At 41.4% G+C, this 20482-nt stretch overlaps 1 protein-coding gene across 3 annotated transcripts in view; it reads right to left on the reverse strand.

The window, feature by feature from the left end:
- The window catches only part of mdga2a (MAM domain containing glycosylphosphatidylinositol anchor 2a), a 908723-nt gene that overhangs the window by 14827 nt on the left and 873414 nt on the right, over positions 1 to 20482 (reverse strand). For all 3 annotated transcript variants that reach the window (XM_072568467.1, XM_072568466.1, XM_072568464.1), the window contains 2 exons: positions 17854 to 17993; positions 699 to 804 (listed from right to left, as the gene is read on the reverse strand). In XM_072568467.1, coding sequence (XP_072424568.1) covers positions 699 to 804; positions 17854 to 17993 — 246 coding nt within the window. The remainder of the gene's footprint in view (positions 1 to 698; positions 805 to 17853; positions 17994 to 20482) is intronic.

Here is a 20482-nt window from a genome sequence, read left to right on the forward strand (position 1 = left end):
AACTGGAAAAAAAAAATGAACTGGGAGAACTGGCCATTTCCCTGTTATTGTTAAACTAGGCTCTTTCTGAGACATTTCAGCACTTCTGCCATTCCAACCTATCTTAAAAAAAACCCAAAGGCAAAATAACTCTGTTAAAGTGACAACACTATTATAATGCATCAAAGTCTTTTTGAAAGCTCAACACTGTCCTCCTCACAATTTACAATTGCTCAGTTTTGTGTCATCTGCAAAATTTGAAATTGACTTCTTCACACTAAGTTGTAGATCAGTTATATTTGTTTGACCTCTGGGAAACTCCATCTCAAACTTTCTTCAAGCCCAGAAAACTACAAACCAACCATTACTCTATATTGCCTATCCCTCAACTAATTTTGTATCCATGTCACTAATGTCCCTTTTGCTTCATGACTTATAATCCACCTTACAAATCTATTGTGTGACACTCATGTGCATCACTTCAACAGCCCTACCTTCAGTGTGGACCAGTTTATGTTTAATCTGATTTTGTATCTTTAAAGGAAGTAGAAATTGAGGGAGTGGTAAATGGTTTAATAATGACTAACTCTAGTATTATGCCCCTCTAAAATTGAATTCAATTCCCTGTGTGTTACTTGGTGAACCCTGAGAAAAAGAAGAATCAAATATAGACAATTGAAGAAGAGGAAAACGAGCCGGAAGCCAGTTCTTTTACTTACTGTTGACAGGCTGGTCAACTTTCCTGCATTCACCTTCTGTTACAGTGACATCATCGATTGCAATGTCCCCTTCTATACTGGGCCCCCGAATGCCTTCAAATATCAGCTGCACAATAACAAACAGAAAGTTTAGTATTGCAATGGGTACACATGAAATGATAGAATGCTCTGGTGAACACGTTGTAAGGAAAACTGTCAAACATTCATGGCAAAGATTAACAATGTCACATTCAATGTGCAAGGGTTCTTTGAAAATTCAAAGTATCTTCAGAAATCACTGCCCTCTTCTTTCTAATTCCTGGCATTGTGTGTGATCTGCTTTTGGTGTAAAGGATGATTTTGTAATCATGACCAAGTGAGAAGTTGCCTTTAGGTGAGCCGTTCTCTGTAGATAGTAATAAAAGTTTATACTCTAATTCACTGAAATGCAGGGATGTAAGCACAGCTCTCTGTTGTGAGCTGAGGACTCTTGATGCATATCATGTAGGTCTTCATTAAAGTGAGGAATGATAGCAATAAGGAACAGTATATGATCCCTTCCAGAGTCTGGTAACACCAAAGTTTTCCAAACTGGGTACTTGTTCTGATATATGGTTCATTCTACCTTACCTGAATACCAAAATGTCCACCTCTGTACAACACTCATAAGTAAACCACATTGATTCTTTTATTGACTTGTAATCTTGTCAAATTTCAGAACATTGAAGCTGACTCCTACCTGTAGTTAGATAGATTTAAATTACACAAAGTATTTTAGAATAACGAGAATCCAGAGAAAGTATATTCCTGTCAGGGTGAAAGGAAAGGCTGGTAGGTATAGGGAATGCTGGATGACTAAAGAAATTGAGGGTTTGGTTAAGAAAAGGAAGGAAGCATATGTCAGGTATAGACAAGATAGATCGAGTGAATCCTGAGAAGAGTATAAAGGCTGTAGGCGTTTACTTAAGAGGGAAATCAGGAGGACAAAAAGGGGACATGAGATAGCTTTGGCAAATAGAATTAAGGAGAATCCAAAGAATTGTTACAAATACATTAAGGACAAAAGGGTAACTAGGGAGAGAATAGGGTCCCTCAAAGATCAGCAAGGCGGCCTTTGTGTGGAGCAGCAGAAAATGGGGGAGATACTAAATGAGTATTTTGCATCTGCATTTACTGTAGAAAAGGATATGGAAGATATAGACTGTAGGGAAATAGATGGTGACATCTTGCAAAATATCCATATTACAGAGGAGGAAGTGCTGGATGTCTTGAAACGGGTAAAGGTGGATAAATCCCCAGGACCTGATCAGGTGTACCCTGGAATTCTGTGGGAAGTTAGAGAAATGATTGCTGGGCCTCTTGCTGAGATATTTGTATCATCGATAGTCACAGGTGAGGTGCCGGAAGACTGGAGGTTGGCAAACGTGGTGCCACTGTTTAAGAAGGGCGGTAAGGACAAGCCAGGGAACTATAAACCAGTGAGTCTCACGTCGGTGGTGTGCAAGTTGTTGGAGGGAATCATAGAACATAGAACATAGAAGAATACAGCGCAGTACAGGCCCTTCGGCCCTCGATGTTGCGCCGATCAAAGCCCACCTAACCTACACTAACCCACTATCCTCCATATACCTATCCAATGCCCGCTTAAATACCCATAAAGAGGGAGAGTCCACCACTGCTTCTGGTAGGGCATTCCATGAACTTACAACTCGCTGAGTGAAGAACCTACCCCTAACATCAGTCCTATATCTACCCCCCCTTAATTTAAAGCTAAGGAACAGGATGTACATGTATTTGGGAAGGCAAGGACTGATTTGGGATAGTCAACATGGCTTTGTGCATGGGATATCATGTCTCACAAACATGATTGAATTATTTGAAGAAGTAACAAAGAGGAAGAAGTAACGCCTTCAGTAAGGTGTTTGACAAGGTTCCCCATAGGAGACTGCTTCGCAAGTTTAGATTAGATCTCATGGAATACAAGGAGAACTAGCCATGTGGATATAGAACTGGCTCAAAGGTAGAAGACAGAGGGTGGTGGTGGAGAGTTGTTTTTCAGACTGGAGGCTTGTGACCAGTGGAGTGCCACAAGTATCGGTGCTGGGTCCACTACTTTGTGTCATTTACATAGATGATTTAGATGTGAGCATAAGAGATACAGTTAGTAAGTTTGCAGATGACACCAAAATTGGAGGTGTAGTGGACAGTGAAGAAGGTTACCTCAGATTACAACGGGATCTTGACCAGATGGGCCAATGGGCTGAGAAGTGGCAGATGGAGTTTAATTCGGATAAATGCGAGGTGCTGCATTTTGGGAAAGCAAATCTTAGCAGGACTTATACACTTAATGGTAAGGTCTTAGGGAGTGTTGCTGAACAAAGAGACCTTGGAGTGCAGGTTTATAGCTCCTTGAAAGTGGAGTCGCAGGTAGATAGGAAAGTGAAGAAGGCGGTTGGTATGCTCTCCTTTATTGGTCAGAGTATTGAGTACAGGATTAGATTAGATTACTTACAGTGTGGAAACAGGCCCTTCAGCCCAACAAGTCCACACCGCCCCGCCAAAGCGTAACCCACCCTAACACTACGGGCAATTTAACATGGCCAATTCACCTGACCTGCACATCTTTGGAGTGTGGGAGGAAACCGGAGCACCCGGAGGAAACCCACGCAGACACGGGGAGAACGTGCAAACTCCACACAGTCAGTCGCCTGAGGCAGGAATTGAACCCGGCTCTCTGGCGCTGTGAGGCAACAGTGCTAACCACTGTGCCACCGTGCCGCCCGGAGTTGGAAGGTCATGTTAATACTGTACAAGACATTGATTAGGCCATTGTTGGAATATTACATGCAATTCTGGTTTCCTTCACATCAGAAAGATGTTGTGAAACTTGAAAGGGTTCAGAAAAAAGTTATAAGGATGTTGCCAGGGTTATAGGGAGCTATAGGGAGAGGTTGAACAGGCTAGGGCTGTTTTCCCTGGAGCGTCAGAGGCTGAAGAGTGACCTTCTCGAGGTTTACAAAATTATGAGGAGCATGGATAGGGTAAATAGACAAAGACTTTTCCCTGGGGTTGGGGAGTCCAGAATTAGAGGGCATAGGTTTAGGGTGAGAGGGGAAAGATATAAAAGAGACCTATGGGACAACGTTTTCACACAGAGGGTGGTACGTGTATGGAATGAGCTGCCAGAGGAAGTGGTGGAAGCTGATACAATTGCAACATTTAAGAGGCATTTGGATGGGTATGTGAATAGTTTGGAGGGTTTGGAGGGATACGGGCCAGGTGCTGGCAGGTGGGACTAGGTTTGGTTGAGATATCTGATTGGCATGGACGGGTTGTTTCCCTGCTGTACATCTCTATGACTATCCGAATCTCTCATTTGTCAGGAACGTAGAGTCATAGAATCCTGACATTGTGAAAATAGGCGACTTGGCCCATCAAGTCCACACCAACTTTCTGAAGAGTATCCCAACTAAACCCACCCTCTCCCTATTCTATAGCCCTGCATTTTCCATAGCTAATCCTCCTAAACTACACATCGCTGGACACCATGAGTAATTTAGCATGGCTAATCTACCTGACTTGCACATCATTGTGACTGCGGGAGTAAATCAGAGTACCCCACCCAGACACAGGGAGAACAGGCTAAGTTTGAATTAGTGCCATTTTCTGAGAAAATACTTCAGCCAGTTTGCACACACTGTCAAACTCACAAAGGACAAAGAAATGAATGCCCCATTTCATGTGCTTTATGGCAATGATTTTTCTCTCAAGAAAAGCTCCCCATTTCTTTGATTGTGCTAACCTGAACAGATAGACAGTCTTTTTGTTTATTGCCTCATGAAAGAGAGCATCTTCGACTGTGCAGTATTCTGTCAGTATTGCACTTGAGTGTCAACATAGCAAAGGTGATCTAAGTCCTGCAACTGAGTTTCCACTCTCAATCTTTGGTGGAAATAAAAATGACAGCTTACCGTCCTGTTAATTGGTTGGTCGAGAGCCATAATCCTGAGTATTGATTGTCTGGTGGCCACTTTTACAAATGTAGCAACCTGATGATTTCTGTTTGTTAAAAAAAAAAGCCACTATCCCTGATTCTCTTTCTTTTTCCCTCCTCTAAGAATAGTTTAGAGATCAGAATTTCTGGCCCAAGATCAGCAGACAGGTATTAGCAAAACAGCAAGAGTATGGTGGTCACTGGGGAGAGCCAGATTGGCCATATTAATTGAATAGAATTCTGGAACATAGCCATTGAGAAGAACATATTTATAGTCTTTCGAGAGACCTTGAAAGAGGAAGACAGGATTTTTGTTATCCTGTAATTAATGGCATGGTTGTCACAGGCAGTACAAGTTCAGTTTGCTGCATTCTTGCAAATCGGAACTCCTGTGAGAATTGTGTGAAATACACAATATGTGAATGAACCACAATCTCTGAAGCAATTAGCAAATGCTGTTCATCCTGCTTAGGAATGCTGTTAGCACAACAAAAACTCAAGTCATGAAACAGGCTAGTATCAGACAAGGAAACCTAACCTCCACATTTATGTCATCAAGAATTCACTCAGTGTTAAATTAATCTTGCAAAGATTACCCACCAAGACTGATGATTATTCTACATTTATTGTAATGTGTTCAGTCATTCAATATGAACATTACATTAACTGCTCTGGTAAGTATATCAGAAGGAAAAACATAAGAGCAGGAAAAAGCCGTTAAATGCATTGAACCTATCCTGCCATTCAACATAACCATGACTGGAAAATGGAATCAATGTAGATAGATTGGTGCAGTCCCAACAGGCTGGAGGGCCTCTTCTGTGCTATATGACACTGACTCTATGGTAATCTTCTGCCTCAAGTTCACCTCACCCGTATCCCATAATTCCCTGAGAGACTGAAAATCTGACTGTCACAGTTTTACATTTATTCAATGAATTCCAAAGATTTACACTCATTTTGTGAAGAAAATTCTCCTCATTTTATTCCTAAATAATCAGTTCCTTATTCTGAAAATATCTCTTCTTGTTCTAATTTCTCCATTCAGGGAAATCAACTTCTCAGTATGTACCATAATCTTCATAAGGTTAAATATTTCAATCAGATCGCATCTCATTTTTCTAAATTCCAGGGAATATAAACTAAATTTGCTCATTCTCTCATTGGAGGACCATCCTCATAGCCCAGGTACCAACCTAGTTAACATTCACTGTACTGTCTCCAAGGTGAGTAAATCTTGTAAATATTGAGTCCAAAACAACTCGCACATTCAAGGTGCAAGTTCACCAAAACTCCACGCCATTGTAGCAAGGCTTGCTTCTTCTCGTCCTCCAAGTCCAGCAACAAAGCCCAACATGGTATGTGCTTTTCTAATTTCCTGCTATACCTGCATGCTAAACCTTTTCTTCCCTTGTGCTAATGTATCTAACTCTCTTTGGACATTAACAAGGTTCATGCCTTTTAACCGATATTCTGCTGAATAACATTACACTTCTTTACATAATCCTTCCTCTGCCCGTGATTACACAATCATGACTTCTCTAATGCTGCAGGGGGATGGGAACCTGAATTGTAGTTCCAGTGTACAGGAGGTTGAGGGTAGTGAGGTCAGGGATAGATTTACAAAGTCGTGAGAGGGCACCGGCAATCAGGGTGTTTGTTTGAAATGTGTGTACTTCAATTTCAGGAGCATTCGGGATAAGGTGGTTGAACTTGCAGCATGGGTTGGTACCTGGGATTACGATGTTGTGGGCATTTCAGAGACATGGTTGGAGGAGGGACAGGAATGGTTGTTGCAGATTCTGGGATTTAGGTATTTCAGTTAGAACAGAGAGGATGGTAAAAAGGGGGGAATCACTGTTAATCAAGGGTGTATGATAGCAGCTGAGGACTCATCCACTGAGGTAGTTTGGACTGAGCTTAGAAACAGGAAAGGTGATATCACCCTGCTGGGAGTTTTCATTAGGCCTCCGAATTGCTCCAGGGGTGTAGAGGAAAGGATAGCAAAGATGATTCTTGATAGGAACGAGAGTGACAGGGTAGTTGTTAAGGAGGTCTTTAACTTCCCCAACATTGGTTGGGAATACAATAGTTTAAGTTCTTTAGATGGATACATTTTTGTTCAAAGTGTGCAGGAGGGTTCTCTGACACAGTATGTAGACAGCCAGCAAGGGGTGATGCCATATTAGATTTGGTAGTCCGGCCAGGTGTTAGATGTGGAGGTAGGTGAGCACTTTAGCGGCAGTGACCTCAATTCAGTTATGTTTACAATAGCAGTGGGTAGGGATAGGTATAATTGGGCGATTAGGCAAGATTGAGGATGTATTGGATGGGGAAGGAAACTGCAGGGGATGGATACTCTTGAATGTGGAGCTTATTCAAGGAACAGCTACTATGGGATAACTATCTTTGCTATCCTTTCCTCTACATCCCTGGAACAAGTATATATCTATCAGGCAGGGAGGTAGTTGTCGAGAGAGGGACCCATAGTATACTAAAGAAGTTGAAGCTCTTGTCAAGAGGAAGAAGAAGGCTTATGTGAGGATGAGGCGTGAAGGCTCATTAAGGGGGCTTGAGAATTATAAGTTAGCTGGATAAGATCTAAAGAGAGGGCTAAGAAGAGCCAGGAGGGGACATGAGAAGTTGTTGGCTGATAGGATCAAGGAAAACCCTAAGGCCTTCTATAGGTATATCAGGAATAAAAGAATGATTAGAGTAAGATTAGGGCCAGTCAAAGATAGTGGTGGAAAGTTGTGTGTAGAATCTGAGGATATAGGAGAAATGCTTAATGAATACTTTTCATCAGTATTCATTTTGGAAAAGGGCAATGTTAGTGAGAATACGGAGAATCAGGCTACGAGATTAGGTGGGATTGAGGTTGACAAAGAGGAGTTTTCAGAAATTTTGGAAGATCTGAAAATAGGTAAGACCCCTGGACAGGATGGGATTTATCCTTGGATTCTCTGGGAAACCAGGGAGGAAACTGTAGGGCTTTTGGCTTCAATCTTTATGTTACCATTGTCAACAGGAGTAGTGCCAGAAGACTGGAAGATGGCAAATGTTATTCCCTTGTTTAAGAAGGGGTGTCCCTGGTAATTATAGGCCAGTGAGCCTTACTTCAGTTGTGGGTAAGGTGTTGTTAAAGGTTATAAGAGATAGGATTTATAATCATCTGGAAAGGAATAATATACTTAGAGATAGTGTGAAGAGAGGTCGTGCCTCACTAAACTTATTGAATTCTTTGAGAAGGTGACAAAGGTAAAGTGGTTGATGTGGTGTATTTGGACTTCAGTAGGGCATGTGATAAGGTTCCACACAGTAGGCTATTACACAAAATACAGAGTTTCCAGATTGAAGGTGTTTTAGCTGAAAAAAGACAGAGGGTGGTGATTTATGGGAAATGTTCATCCTGGAGCTCAGTTACCAGTGGAGTGCCGCAAGGATCTGCTTTGGGACCACTGCTGTTTGTCATTTTTATAAATGATCTGGATGTGGATGTAGAAGGATGGGTTAGTAAATTTGCAAATAACAGTAAGGAAGGCAGAGTTGTAGATAGTGCCAAAGGATGTTGTGGGTTACAGAGGGACATGGATAAGATGCAGAGCTGGACTGAGAAGTGGCAAATGAAGTTTAATGCAGAAAAGTGTGAGGCAGTTTACATTGGAAGAAATAACAGAAATGCAGAGTAATGGGCTAATGGTAAATTTCATGGCAGTGTAGATGAACAGAGAGATCTCAGTGTCCAGTTGCCACTCCTGGAGTGTATGCACTTCTAGTCATTGCATTACAAGAAGGATGTGAAAGCTTTGGAAAGAGTTTAGAGGATATTTACGAGGATGTTGCTTGGTATGGAAGGAAGGTCTTACAAGGAAAGGCTGAGGGAACTGAGGCTGTTTTCGTTGGAGAGAAGAAGGTTGAGAGGTGTCTGAATCAAAATGTATAAGATAATCAGGGGTTAGATTTTTTTCATCAGATAGTGAAGGCTAACAGGAGGAGACATAGCTTTAAATTGAGGGGTGATAGGTTTAGGACAGATATTAGGGGTAGTTTCTTTACTCAGAGAGTAGTAGGGCCTTGGAACAGCCTGTCTGCAAAACTAATAGACTAGTTAAGGACATTTAAATGGGCATTGGACATACATATGTATAATAATGGAATGGTGTGAATTAGATGGGCTTCAGATTAATTTCACAGGTTGGCACAAGGGTGTGTACTGCGCTGTAATGTTCGATGTTCTATGTTCTATGTTCCATACAGAGGAACCTCGATTATCCAAAGGACACAGGTGGGGAATATTTCGTTTGGTTAATCGAATGCTGGATACTCGAGTGCCGGATAACATTGTTTAGCCAAACATCAGGACCTTGCAATCTTGCTGGATAATCTGATATTCGGATAATAGAATGCTGGATAATCTTCTGTCTATCTTTGCTAACCTAAAAATGAATCAAAACATAGGAATGCAGATCTGGTCAGAACTTCTGGTGCAAATAAGGTTCCTCTCTGCTCATTCCATGATCATTGTAATCTGGCAATAATGGATGAAAAGAACTGCTGCTCCAATACCGAATTAAAAGGCATGTGGAGCTTCACTCAATCTCTTCACATCATTCCCACCCATCCCTGGGAATGTCAGAGATCAGGCAAAAAATGGCACTGCATGTTAACAATGCCAACCTCAAAATTCTCCTGAAGGCTATCTGGGAGAGAAGGGAGATTCTTCTCACTATGATGGCAACAAGAGGCCATCCTGATTGATGACCCCAAAGAAAACAAAAATAATTGGTAAAATTGGTGACTCAGACATACTGGTCTGACTTGTGTACCTCACAGTGGAACTACAGCATAGCCAGTGCTTCCATTTTCAATTATTTACAACTGCTAGTGAAAACGTCTAAAATCTGCTTCTCCTTATTTCACAGCAATCAGCAACATGTCTTCATGAAATCTTGGGTAACTAACAAATCATTGTGTTTTCTCTGCAGGGTCTGGATGCCAGTTTTAAAATAGGACAAACAAAAGCAGAATGCCAGGCCTTACAGCCCATCTACTCCAGCCACTTGAGTTATGCCTCTGAGAAGGAATAGTTGCGAGTCTCAAAGGATGGACCTTCAAAGCCTATTAGGTGAAAATGAGGACTGCAATTGTTGAAGATCAGAGTCAAATTAGAGTGGTGCTGGAACAGCACAGCAGGTCAGGCAGCATCTGAGGAGCAGGAAAATTGACATTTCGGGCAAAAGCCCTTCAACAGGAATCACTCCTGATGAAGGGCTTTTGCCTGAAACATTGATTTTCCTGCTCCTTAGATGCTGCCTGACCTGCTGTGCTTCAAAGTCTATTGTCCACCCTCCACCAGGACAAGTCATTCACCTTGCTGAGTAACCTAGCTGGAGTAGATTCAGAGTCACAGTCTAGTGAGCCCCGCACTTGTAACTAGAGCAGGAAGAAATGGCCAAAGTTTCTGATATGAAGGAATGCTGGGGAACAGGCCTCTGCTAGGGCTAGTATGGGTAATGAGCCTCCAGATGACATAAACAGACGGAGATGCAGAGACAAGCAGAGGAATGTTTGGCAGAGGTGTAAATGATCATGTACAGACTGGAGTGAAGGACAGAGGGGACAAATTCTGACTGATGGTGTGGTTCAGGTATGCATTCTCAAGGTTGCCTGCATGAAACAGGTAGTGGCCACCAGCAACAGCCAGGAACCGAGAACTATCAGTTTACATCAGCTCTGTTAAGGAACCTTTACTCCATCATTTGAGCCAGTTCAGAGAGGACTAAGGCACCGTGACCTCCCTTCAGGTGACTCCATCCCCTCAGCAAGGGAAGGCGGTGTCACTGCACACTGATAGGCAGAGGAGAATCAGAGAGTCACCAAGGGAGTGTCATCCCAGGACACCCCAGTGGTGCTCTACTGCACTAACTCCCTTCTAACAGGGAGCCAAATGCCTCGCCAACTGCTTCCACTAGGTCAGGCCAATGAAACTTTGCCTGCATGTGTACTGAAGAACCTGGGCAGGCCAGAAGCCTAAGGCCTTGGACTTTAGAGACCACACACCAAAGTCATCCAAGACAAGGCCTAAAGTAGTATGTCTTATGGCTTTGTCTGCATAAACTCTTTCTCCCTTTCCTACCTATGCTGGTGGTATTAACATAAACCACACGATGAATCCATGTTTCTATCCAGGATTGTTGGAAATGTCATTCACATTGACACTGGAATGGCAGCATTATGGTGGGTGTTGGACTTCAGCTGCAGAAAACAATATCTATTCCCCTAACTCTTACCACAACTACATTCTACTTCTCCCACTTCAATGGCTCCGTGCACCAATGTGCCACAATCATTTCGATACTTCAGAAATGTAAACTTCCTTGAAGTGAGTGACATTGACTCATTTCATCTGACAATCTTTAAACCACAGATCCTTATTTTAGCCACTTACAGCAAGTTACATTCTGCTTCACCCTCACACCACAGCTGAAAATAATACATTTACGTAAAGTACATCTCCACAGATATGTCACTTACTTGACAAACATGTGCTTCCTCATTCAGGCAAGTAAAATATAACCAAGTGTGATCAAATTTGCTTCAGCAAATAGTTTCAAGTTATATTGCACAACTATACAAATAGACTAAATCTTAAAGAACAAGCGAAGCTAATTCCCTCCAGATGGTTCACAAAAAAAAATTAATATTGTGCAGAACCGAGCAGAAGTCCTCTCTCTCTCTGGAGTTTAACTATTTTGCACCACTTTCACTGGCCAATTGCCTGAACAGTTTGGTTTCTATGTTGTACAGTGGTATTTGGTGCTTGCATCTGCTTTTATTCCCAGAATCTCGCTATACAATACCAGATTTTATCAAAACTGGCAACTTACCATCCCAGTGTTGAGTATTCAATGTAGCATGACCCCAACTGAATTTAAATTAATTTAATTGGAATTAGACTGAAGTTGCTCAAATATCGAGTTATCGTTCCATGTTGCCAGGATTTCAGACACCCAATCAAAGATGCAACAGATACCTGTTAACATTCATATCCTTCAAATGCAGAGCTGAATCTTAATTTTCTTTGGCAAAGTGCCAGCTGTGTGGAGTTTTTTTGGAGGGATTTTCACTGCAAGGCTGATTGAATTTTCTCACTGCAACTTCCCAATCTCACCTTATTAATTATCTCACCCACCCCCAAGGCATCCTTCACATCAAATACAAGCCCCTTTTAACTAAATGCCATTCCTGGAACAACACATCACTGCTGGGATCTCCCAAGATCCCTAGCGTTATTGCCATTGTGCCAACGACCATTGTGCACCTGGACCAGCACTGTCAGTCTGGAATTGCCCTGAATGGTTTCTGATATTTGTCCAGACATGGCAGGCAGGGGAAAACTGGTCCCCAGTTTGTGGGCAGGGCCCTTATGGTCCTGCTGGATGGAATGGTACCGATGTGGGATTTAATCTTCCCTCAAGAACAGAAGAGGAAGCCACTCAGATCAGTGCAGTGTCAGCCATCTGTTGGAATGCCCAGTGGTGTAGGAAAAACATCAATAATCCTTCTCCTCTCTGTCAGTATTAATGCCATAATCTTCGCTCCAATACCTCACATGCACTGTACCTCTGTTGCTGCACTCCATCTCTCATCAAGGCTCATGTTCTAACACAGTCACCATTATTTATAACAACTTGCCTCACTTAATTTCACCCATCATAGCCCCCACCGTCACTAACCCTGCGTGCCCTCTGTGCTGCCTACTCACTCACCCAGGACCAGCACCAACCATCCACTTAAAACTCCCTTCATACTTGCCTGCCCTCTCATTCCAGGAGGTAAAAACAGCCAACTGGACAGAAAGAACCAATACTGATAGTGGGCTTTCTGATATTCAGTTCCTCATCCCTCATGAGGGGAGGGTCCTGACTCTGACCACCCAATTGATGACTTACTGTGTCCAAGCTCCTGAACTGGTATCAGAAGCTGCCCTTGACTTATTTTGCCCCTATCCCCCGAGAGAAGACTCACTCTCCCTTGACTGAGGCCTGACAAGCTTTGTGTTAGCGTTAAATGGCACGGTGCTGGGAAACAAAAACCGAAATTGCAAGCGAAATGGAAGTCAGAACAGGCTGGTGGCTGCAGCTTGCCACTTGCTCCAAAGAGTGGTAATGTTTGACATTAGGCACCAATGTCATCTAAGTGCCATGGATAATCCACGTCCACTTCAAGGTATCCAAAATGTGCCAACCTCTAAGGATGTATGTGGTATTTATACATTTACGGATTGCTTCTTTACTTATAGAGTCATAGAGTCATAGAGATGTACAGCATGGAAACAGACCCTTCGGTCCAACTTGTCCATGCTGACCAGATTTCCCAACCCAATCTAGTCCCACCTGCCAGCACCTGGCCCATATCCCTCCAAACCCTTCCTATTCATGTACCCATCCAGATCCCTTTTAAATGTTGCAATTGTACCAGCCTCCACCATGTTCTCTGGCAGATCATTCGATACATGTACCAACCTCTGTGTGAAAAAACTGCCCCTTAGATCTCTTTAATATCTTTCCCCTCACCCTAAACCTGACTTGTATTACCTTGCCTTGACATTTTGCAGTTTGCCCTCTCAGCCAGAGATACCAGGCTCACATTACTGCTGTACTAAAATAAACAACTGTGGATTCTGGAGATCTGAAACAAAAGCAGAAATTGCTGGTGAAACTCAGCAGGTCTAGCAGCATCTTTGGAGAGAAAGCAGAGTTAACATCTTGAGTCCAGTAACTCTTCAGCAGAAATGATAGTAGCTGGGAGAAAATGGTATTTACGCAAGCCTGCTGTTGCCATTCCTTCACTGTCACTGGATCAAAATATTTCCAAGTCAGGATGGTGAGTGGCTTGGAGGGAATCTTGAAGGTGGTGGTGTTCCCATATATCTGATGCCCTACCCCTCCAAATGGAAGTGGCTGTGAGTTTGGACGGTGCTGTCTGAGGATCTTTGGTGAATTTTTGCAGTGCATCTTGTAGATAATACACACTGTTGCTACGGAGCGTCAGTGGCTGAGGGAGTGGGTGCTTGTGAAAGTGATGCCAATCAAGTGAGCTGTTTTGTCTTGGATATTGTCAAGCTTCTTAGTGTTGTTACTTTATTGATTGTTGAATCTTGGTTTTTAGTAGCTTTGGTATAATTGTCAATACTTGGCAAAGTACTCATTGGCAGAAATGTCTTGCTCTTCTTCAACCAGTGCAATGAGATCTTCTACATCATCCTCTGCATGGGTAGGATTTTGCTTTAAAATTTTTTTTGAAAGACGACACCTCCAACACTGCAGCACTCCCTCAGTTTAGGCTGCCATCTCAATTGAATACTATGTGCTTAAGCCTGTGGAGTGGGATTTCAGCTCAGAGCCATCTGATTTAGTGCTCTGAGAATATTGAGAAGAACAGAGGCAGTGTAAGACCTTGGATGACATGTGGACAGGTCCCCGAAGATCATACAGATAAGGTGGTAAAACAAATACATGAAATGCTTTCCTTTACTGGAGAAGGTTGCAGCTGGAATTTTACATACAGTTCTTGTCACTGCATTATGAGGGCACAGTTGCTGAAGAGAGAGTACAGAGGAGATAGTGCCACAGCTGGAAAGTTGCAACAATAAGGAAAGATTGGATTGCTAAATGGATGTCCGTTCAGTTATCAGACTCTCTGGTCCCTAGCTTGGTTCAAGTAAGAAATGCCTTTAGTTTGTTTGGATAGAGCCAATCTCCAATGTTTGTTTCCTTGTTATGCCACTGTACAGACCCAAACTGCATTGGTGACTATGTTTTTTATTGAACAAAGTAACTTTGAAATAAATAATAAAAGCTTAGGGTTGTTTCCTTAGTGCATAGGAGGCTGTGAAGTGATTTAATGGAGTTGTATAAAATTATAAGGTGCTTGGATTGAATAGTCAGGAAAAACATATTTTCAGAGATTGAAGGTGTTTGGTAAAAAGGAGTAGACAGTACAGGGGAAGAAAAGAACAGCGCCTGCAGAGGAGGGAAGGTGGTGTCTGGAATTCATCATCCAGCATAATTTTGGATGCAGAAACCTTCAACTATTTAAAAATGGCGTAATCTTCAAATCTCGGAACAAGATGCTGGAAGATGGGATCAGATTCAGATCAGATGGGCTGAATGGCTTCTTTCTGTACTGTATTTTTTCTATGGTGCTGTGAAATACAGACCCAGGCTGACAGAAAGTATCAACAGCCACGAAGTTCAATTTCTTCCATCCAGTAACCCATACAAATTGTTTCAAACACTGACTATCACTGAATTAGTCTCATCATTTAAGTGCTTTTCTCTTTTTTGTTAATGGATGTAAGATGTGATTTATGTGACAGAATCTATTTCAGTCATATGCTGAATATGTCTCGTATTGTCTGTGGTTCTTTGAATATTTATGTGTTTGAGTACTCTTGTTGCACAGCATCGAATTGAATGATTACATTAGGATTGGGGATGAAAGCAGTCACTCTATTCACACTACTCAAAGAGTTACATGGATGATCAGTAAATGAAGATTAAACATTTAGAAATTGTTGGACATAGCAGGGCACCTTGAAGACTTATGAATTGAATTGTACCAGTTTAATGTATAGTGCTGCAATATGTTTCTGTTATTGCCTCGCAATAGTTTTGCTCTTCTGTGGGCAGAGGGGATGGTGATGATAGTGCAATGGGCCTGCAGGCTGGGGAATAGGGTGGGACATGGATCTGTGATGACCAAGAGTGTTGGGGTATGGGGGTGGGCAAGGGCAGGAGATTGGTTTGTAACAGAGTTGGTTGCAGTGGCAGGGTAATCCTGAGGTGGGTAGGGGATGTACCTGTGACCAGGCAGGAGGATTAGTGTGTGATGGGGAAAGGTGATAGGCCTATATTGTGGTCAACCCTAGTGGCAGTGGGAAGGTGAGGACATGATGGGCAGGGAGTTGGTTTATGACATGTAGAAATGGGGCAGGCCAGCTTTGCATGTAACATAGATACGCATTAGACAGCTGATTAATAAGACTTGTTACCTCATGGCTTAATTTTGTTTTTTGAAGGTTGGGATAAATGTTTTCATCATTTCTGGCAGTCTGCAATAGTGAGCACTCTGCCATCAGCTCTGAATTAATCTTTGTTCTTGCGAATCTCAGGGCACTGAAGGCAAGTGTGACTTGCCTGATCTTTGGACCAACTTGGTGCTGCATTAATATTGGTAAGATTATTTGATTCTATCTTTGATAAAGTGGTGCATGCTGCTTTAAGGGTTCTGGCAATCCAACTCTATATTGACAGCCAATGTCAGCAGGCTGTTGATCATAGAATCCATACAGTGCAGAAGCAGTTCATTCAGTCCATTGAGTCCACACCGACCATCCAATGGGCATCCCACTCAAAAACAAACCCTTTACATTTCCCATGGCTACTGCACCTAGCCGACACCTTCCTAGACATTATGAGAAATTTAACATGCCAGAGGAAACCCACTCAGATACAGGGAGAATGTGCAAACTCCACATAGTCACCTGAGGCTGGAGTTGAACCTGGGTCCCTAGTGCTGTGAGGTAGCAGTGCTAACCACTGAGCCACCGTGCTGCCTGGAGGGGTGGAGGGGGCAGGGCGGAGGTTTGTCAAGGGATGTGACTGACCTTAGTCTAATTCTGCCCTCACTTGTTATCAACAAAATATACTTTAAGCAAATTGATCTGGAACATGAGTCATGGTTCATTTTCATTTGCATCTTTAGCCAGGACACTGAGACTAACTTGAAATCTTCACTGGTATTCTAACTGAGATCAGCGTATAATGCAAAACAGAACAAGGTCTCAGTGCCAGATTACAATGTACTTACCCAACAAACTATCAGATGATCTAGAAAGATTACTTTAACTTATGTCAATCCATGTTTGACCCCAAGGTAAATTCCTGACATATACCATGAAAAAAATACAAACACTCTCAAATAATTTAAGTTATCTGATGTGATATAAGTCGTTAAATAATAAACACTAATTATAGCTTCATCTTAGAAACAGGCACATGAAAATTACTGTGCTTTGAATGATTCTGAGAAACGATTCCACAGAATCTTCTATGAAGTGACTGCTTTGGGTCTGGAACCAGTACAACATAATGGACGAGAATGAAGCAAGCAATGCTAAAGGTCACCACTAAATTTTGTTCGAGCAGATTTAGTTGAAACCCAGTAGGCTGTATGTTGAAAACACATGACAGTTTAATTTACTAGTCTAGACTCTAAAAGACCTGAGTTACTCGCGAGATTGAAAACCGGCTTTTAGACAGGAAGCTAATTTTCTAAGGAAACAAATGACAGTGCAAGGCCAGAGTGATGTTAGGATGACAATTAATAATACCAAATTGCAATACAATGGAAAACATTTCATCCTGCCTTGATGAAACAAATCCATCTACTTACATGCAATTGTTTTTCGTGGAAATTTTTCATGGCATTAGCAGATTTCAGGTTGAGGTGGCATTGCAACCAGTGTATAATCACTTTACATAACACAGAGACACAAAGAGCCAGTTCTGCCATCAGGAATCCAGTGAAGTGAAACTTTCAGTCACAGATTGTTAAGGATATCAACCTTTTATCAAACTCCAGCATAGGGCCTCTTCTAGTAAACATTGTGGGTGACTGTAGGGTCACCTGGCTGGATGGAATTCCAGAAATACTCAGATTGACACCTTGTAACTCTGATTGAGCAAGCTAAAGGCTCTTTTTAGTCAAATAATAATGAATTTATTTTTTCCCTGATTCACAGTTTTTTTTACTCTTTACACTTTTGCCGACTGTGTGTATGGGATAAGGCGGGATACAGTTTGGAGAATCAGTGCAGAACTGATGCGCCAAATGGCCTCTAACGGCACTGTGGGGATTCTATGATCATTTACACAAGATTTAGTAAATTAATGAACCCATCATGTGCTTCTATACTTCAATACAAATCAATGCTTTAGACTTACACATACATCTTTCATAAAACTATGTGCAATTTTAACTTAGCATTTTTCTTGCATTACAAAGTGGCTGGCATTTAAAAAACTGAATTCTATATGTAGTTTAATATCCATATGATCTGCAATATTGTAGAAATACCTGTCTCTCTCTGTATTCATCTTATTTTCACATTCTCACCTGGAAAGTTCCACTTGGATTGATGTTGATATTTGCATGCATCCATTGTTCCCCTTGGTTTCCAGACATAGTCCAGATGAGATTTTCAGTCACAGTTGATCCTTTGAATCCTTTGAATCGCAAAAACACATTCAAAGTACCTGGAAAACAACATGTTACAAAACAATTTCAATGTTGAACAGCCCTTAGAAACAGCCCAAGACTTTTCTGACAGGGATAATTTAGTGGAGATTGGTGAGACGCTTTGTTATTGCTCATCAAACTTGAATTCTGAAAAATGGCATGTAACTAAAAATATCGGTATTAGGAAAAGATGACAAGGACAAAAGCAGTTTCAGCTCCCCAGAGAATCAAGGCCCTTTGAATTGCTTCTGCTACCATAAAATGATTTTGGATCTGATCCAAGATTAGCATTGACTATATCCAATCTTATATCCAAACTAAGGACACAGCCTTACAGAGTAGCTTAATAACAGGTGTATAGTCTACCTGGAAGGGTAAGGTATCTCAAAAGTTCGAGTAATAGGTGAAGTTAGTTGCTTCACACTGGTAACATGTAACGATGCAAGTGGAGTTTGCCACAAACTAAATGTCATCAAGCCAAAAAAATGTTTTAACTATCACACAAACATTTGTATGAATTTCCATGCTGGCGTGATGTTAGATATGTAGGCTGTATATCCTAAAGACTGGCGGACTGATGGATTGTATCAATACCACTTCCCTTCAGTTTTTCCCCCCAGTGACCATACATAACCAGCCCAGGTTGCAAAACACATTGTCCATGAGGTCAGTATTGGGACCACTGCTTTTCATAATTTGTATTACTGACTTTGTTGTGCAGGTGCTTCTTCAAACTAGCAAACATTGAATTGTGTGAAGGGTAATGATAGAGTTTCAGAGGATACTGGGCAAGCTGGTGGATTAGGCAGAAAGGTGACGAATGTAATGTAGAGAAGTGTGAAGTCATGTATTTTGTTAGGGAGGCAATATAAACAAAGGAAGCAATTCTAAAGTGGTTGCAGAAGTAGAGGGGCCTTGGGTTAGATGTACACAAAACACTGAAAGTGACACAATAAGTTGAGAAATTAATGAGCAAAGTTCACAGGCTCCTAGGCTTTTAAGAAGTAATACAATAGTTTGAAGAATTAATGAGCACAATCACATTTCCTAGGCTTTTTAAGAAGAAACACAGACATAGAACAAAAATAACAAGTTATGGTGAACTTATGTTCAGTTTTGGGCACTACAATTTAGCAGGCATTGGGAAGGGTCCAGAAAAGATTTTTGAGAATGGTTACAGGGAGAAGGGACATATACACATGGGAATAGATTGGAGAATATGGAATTGTTCTCCTTAGAGAATACATGATTGAGAGGAGATTTGAAATAAGTATTCAAAATTATGAGGGGTCCAGACACAGTATACAGAGAGTAACTGCTCCTGTTGGTGGAAGGATCAGGAACCAGACAACTAGACCAAATAACAAAAGAACTAATAACATAAGGCAAAGCATTTTCCATGCAGCAAGAATTTAAGATCTGGAATGCAATGCTGAAGTGTATGGTGGAGCCAGGCTCCGCCTGACTTTCAAAAGATAATTGAATAATTATCTGAGTGGAGAAAATGTACAGGACTACAGGAGAGATGTGACAGTCAGAGTGGCTTACATGTTCTTTCAGAGAACCCACATGGACACTATCAATCAAATGGGCTCCTCATATCCTGCTGCAATTCTATGATTCTGCAATTAATAGACAATGTGAACTTCACGTAGACAAACCATCAAATCAAACTGTGAAATGATCAAACAGATTGCCAATGATCTGTCACAAAATATTAATGTATACTAAATATTAAAGAATTTGTTTGTTTTTGTTTATTTCTATTCAGCAAGTGATTTTCTGTTGTTAAATCTATCTCAAATACAGCACTTCACTGCCTTCAAATATTTTAACAGATTGTTTTAATCAGACAGGCGATCACAGTACAGTAGTAAATATTCATGCAATAAACAAACAACTCATGATACTTGCATTGAATGCAGTTCAGATAAGGTTCACTAGCTTTAGCCCACAGATGAGGGGTCAATCTCATTCGGAAAAATTGAGTAGCTTGGAACCAGACTCATTGAAGTTTAGATGAATTTATTGAAATACGCTTGAGGGGCTGAATAGCTTATTTCTGCTGCTATCTGTCAAATTCTCATGAACAGGTCGGCTTATAGGTCACAGTTCAATACACTTCATTGTAGATGTTCTTTTCCCATGCTTTAACCTAGGGAAAGACAACCAGGGCAGGAGATCTGGATTTAACAGCTTACTGAGGAAAGCTGCTGGCAATTCTTCTCTCAGAAATCACTTCATACCTTTATCAAGGAGGTTACTTCACTTGTTCAACAGTAAAAATAAATGAACTAGTAAGTTAAGAAGTTACTTTATGATTTGAATACAGGATTGTTAGTATCCTCCTTCTTTTATGCATACCAGTAAGATAGATGTATTTATCCTTTTTTTCGTGATCATTGTGGCTCCTTCCCCATTGATACATGCCTGACCTTTGATGTCTGCTTGACCAAATTCAGTACAAAATGGTTTGTCTTTGTTCTCAGAGTTAAAAGTTAATATA

The sequence above is a fragment of the Chiloscyllium punctatum genome, chromosome 4 (genome assembly GCF_047496795.1).
Source record: "Chiloscyllium punctatum isolate Juve2018m chromosome 4, sChiPun1.3, whole genome shotgun sequence".
Classification (NCBI taxonomy): Eukaryota; Metazoa; Chordata; class Chondrichthyes; order Orectolobiformes; family Hemiscylliidae; genus Chiloscyllium; species Chiloscyllium punctatum.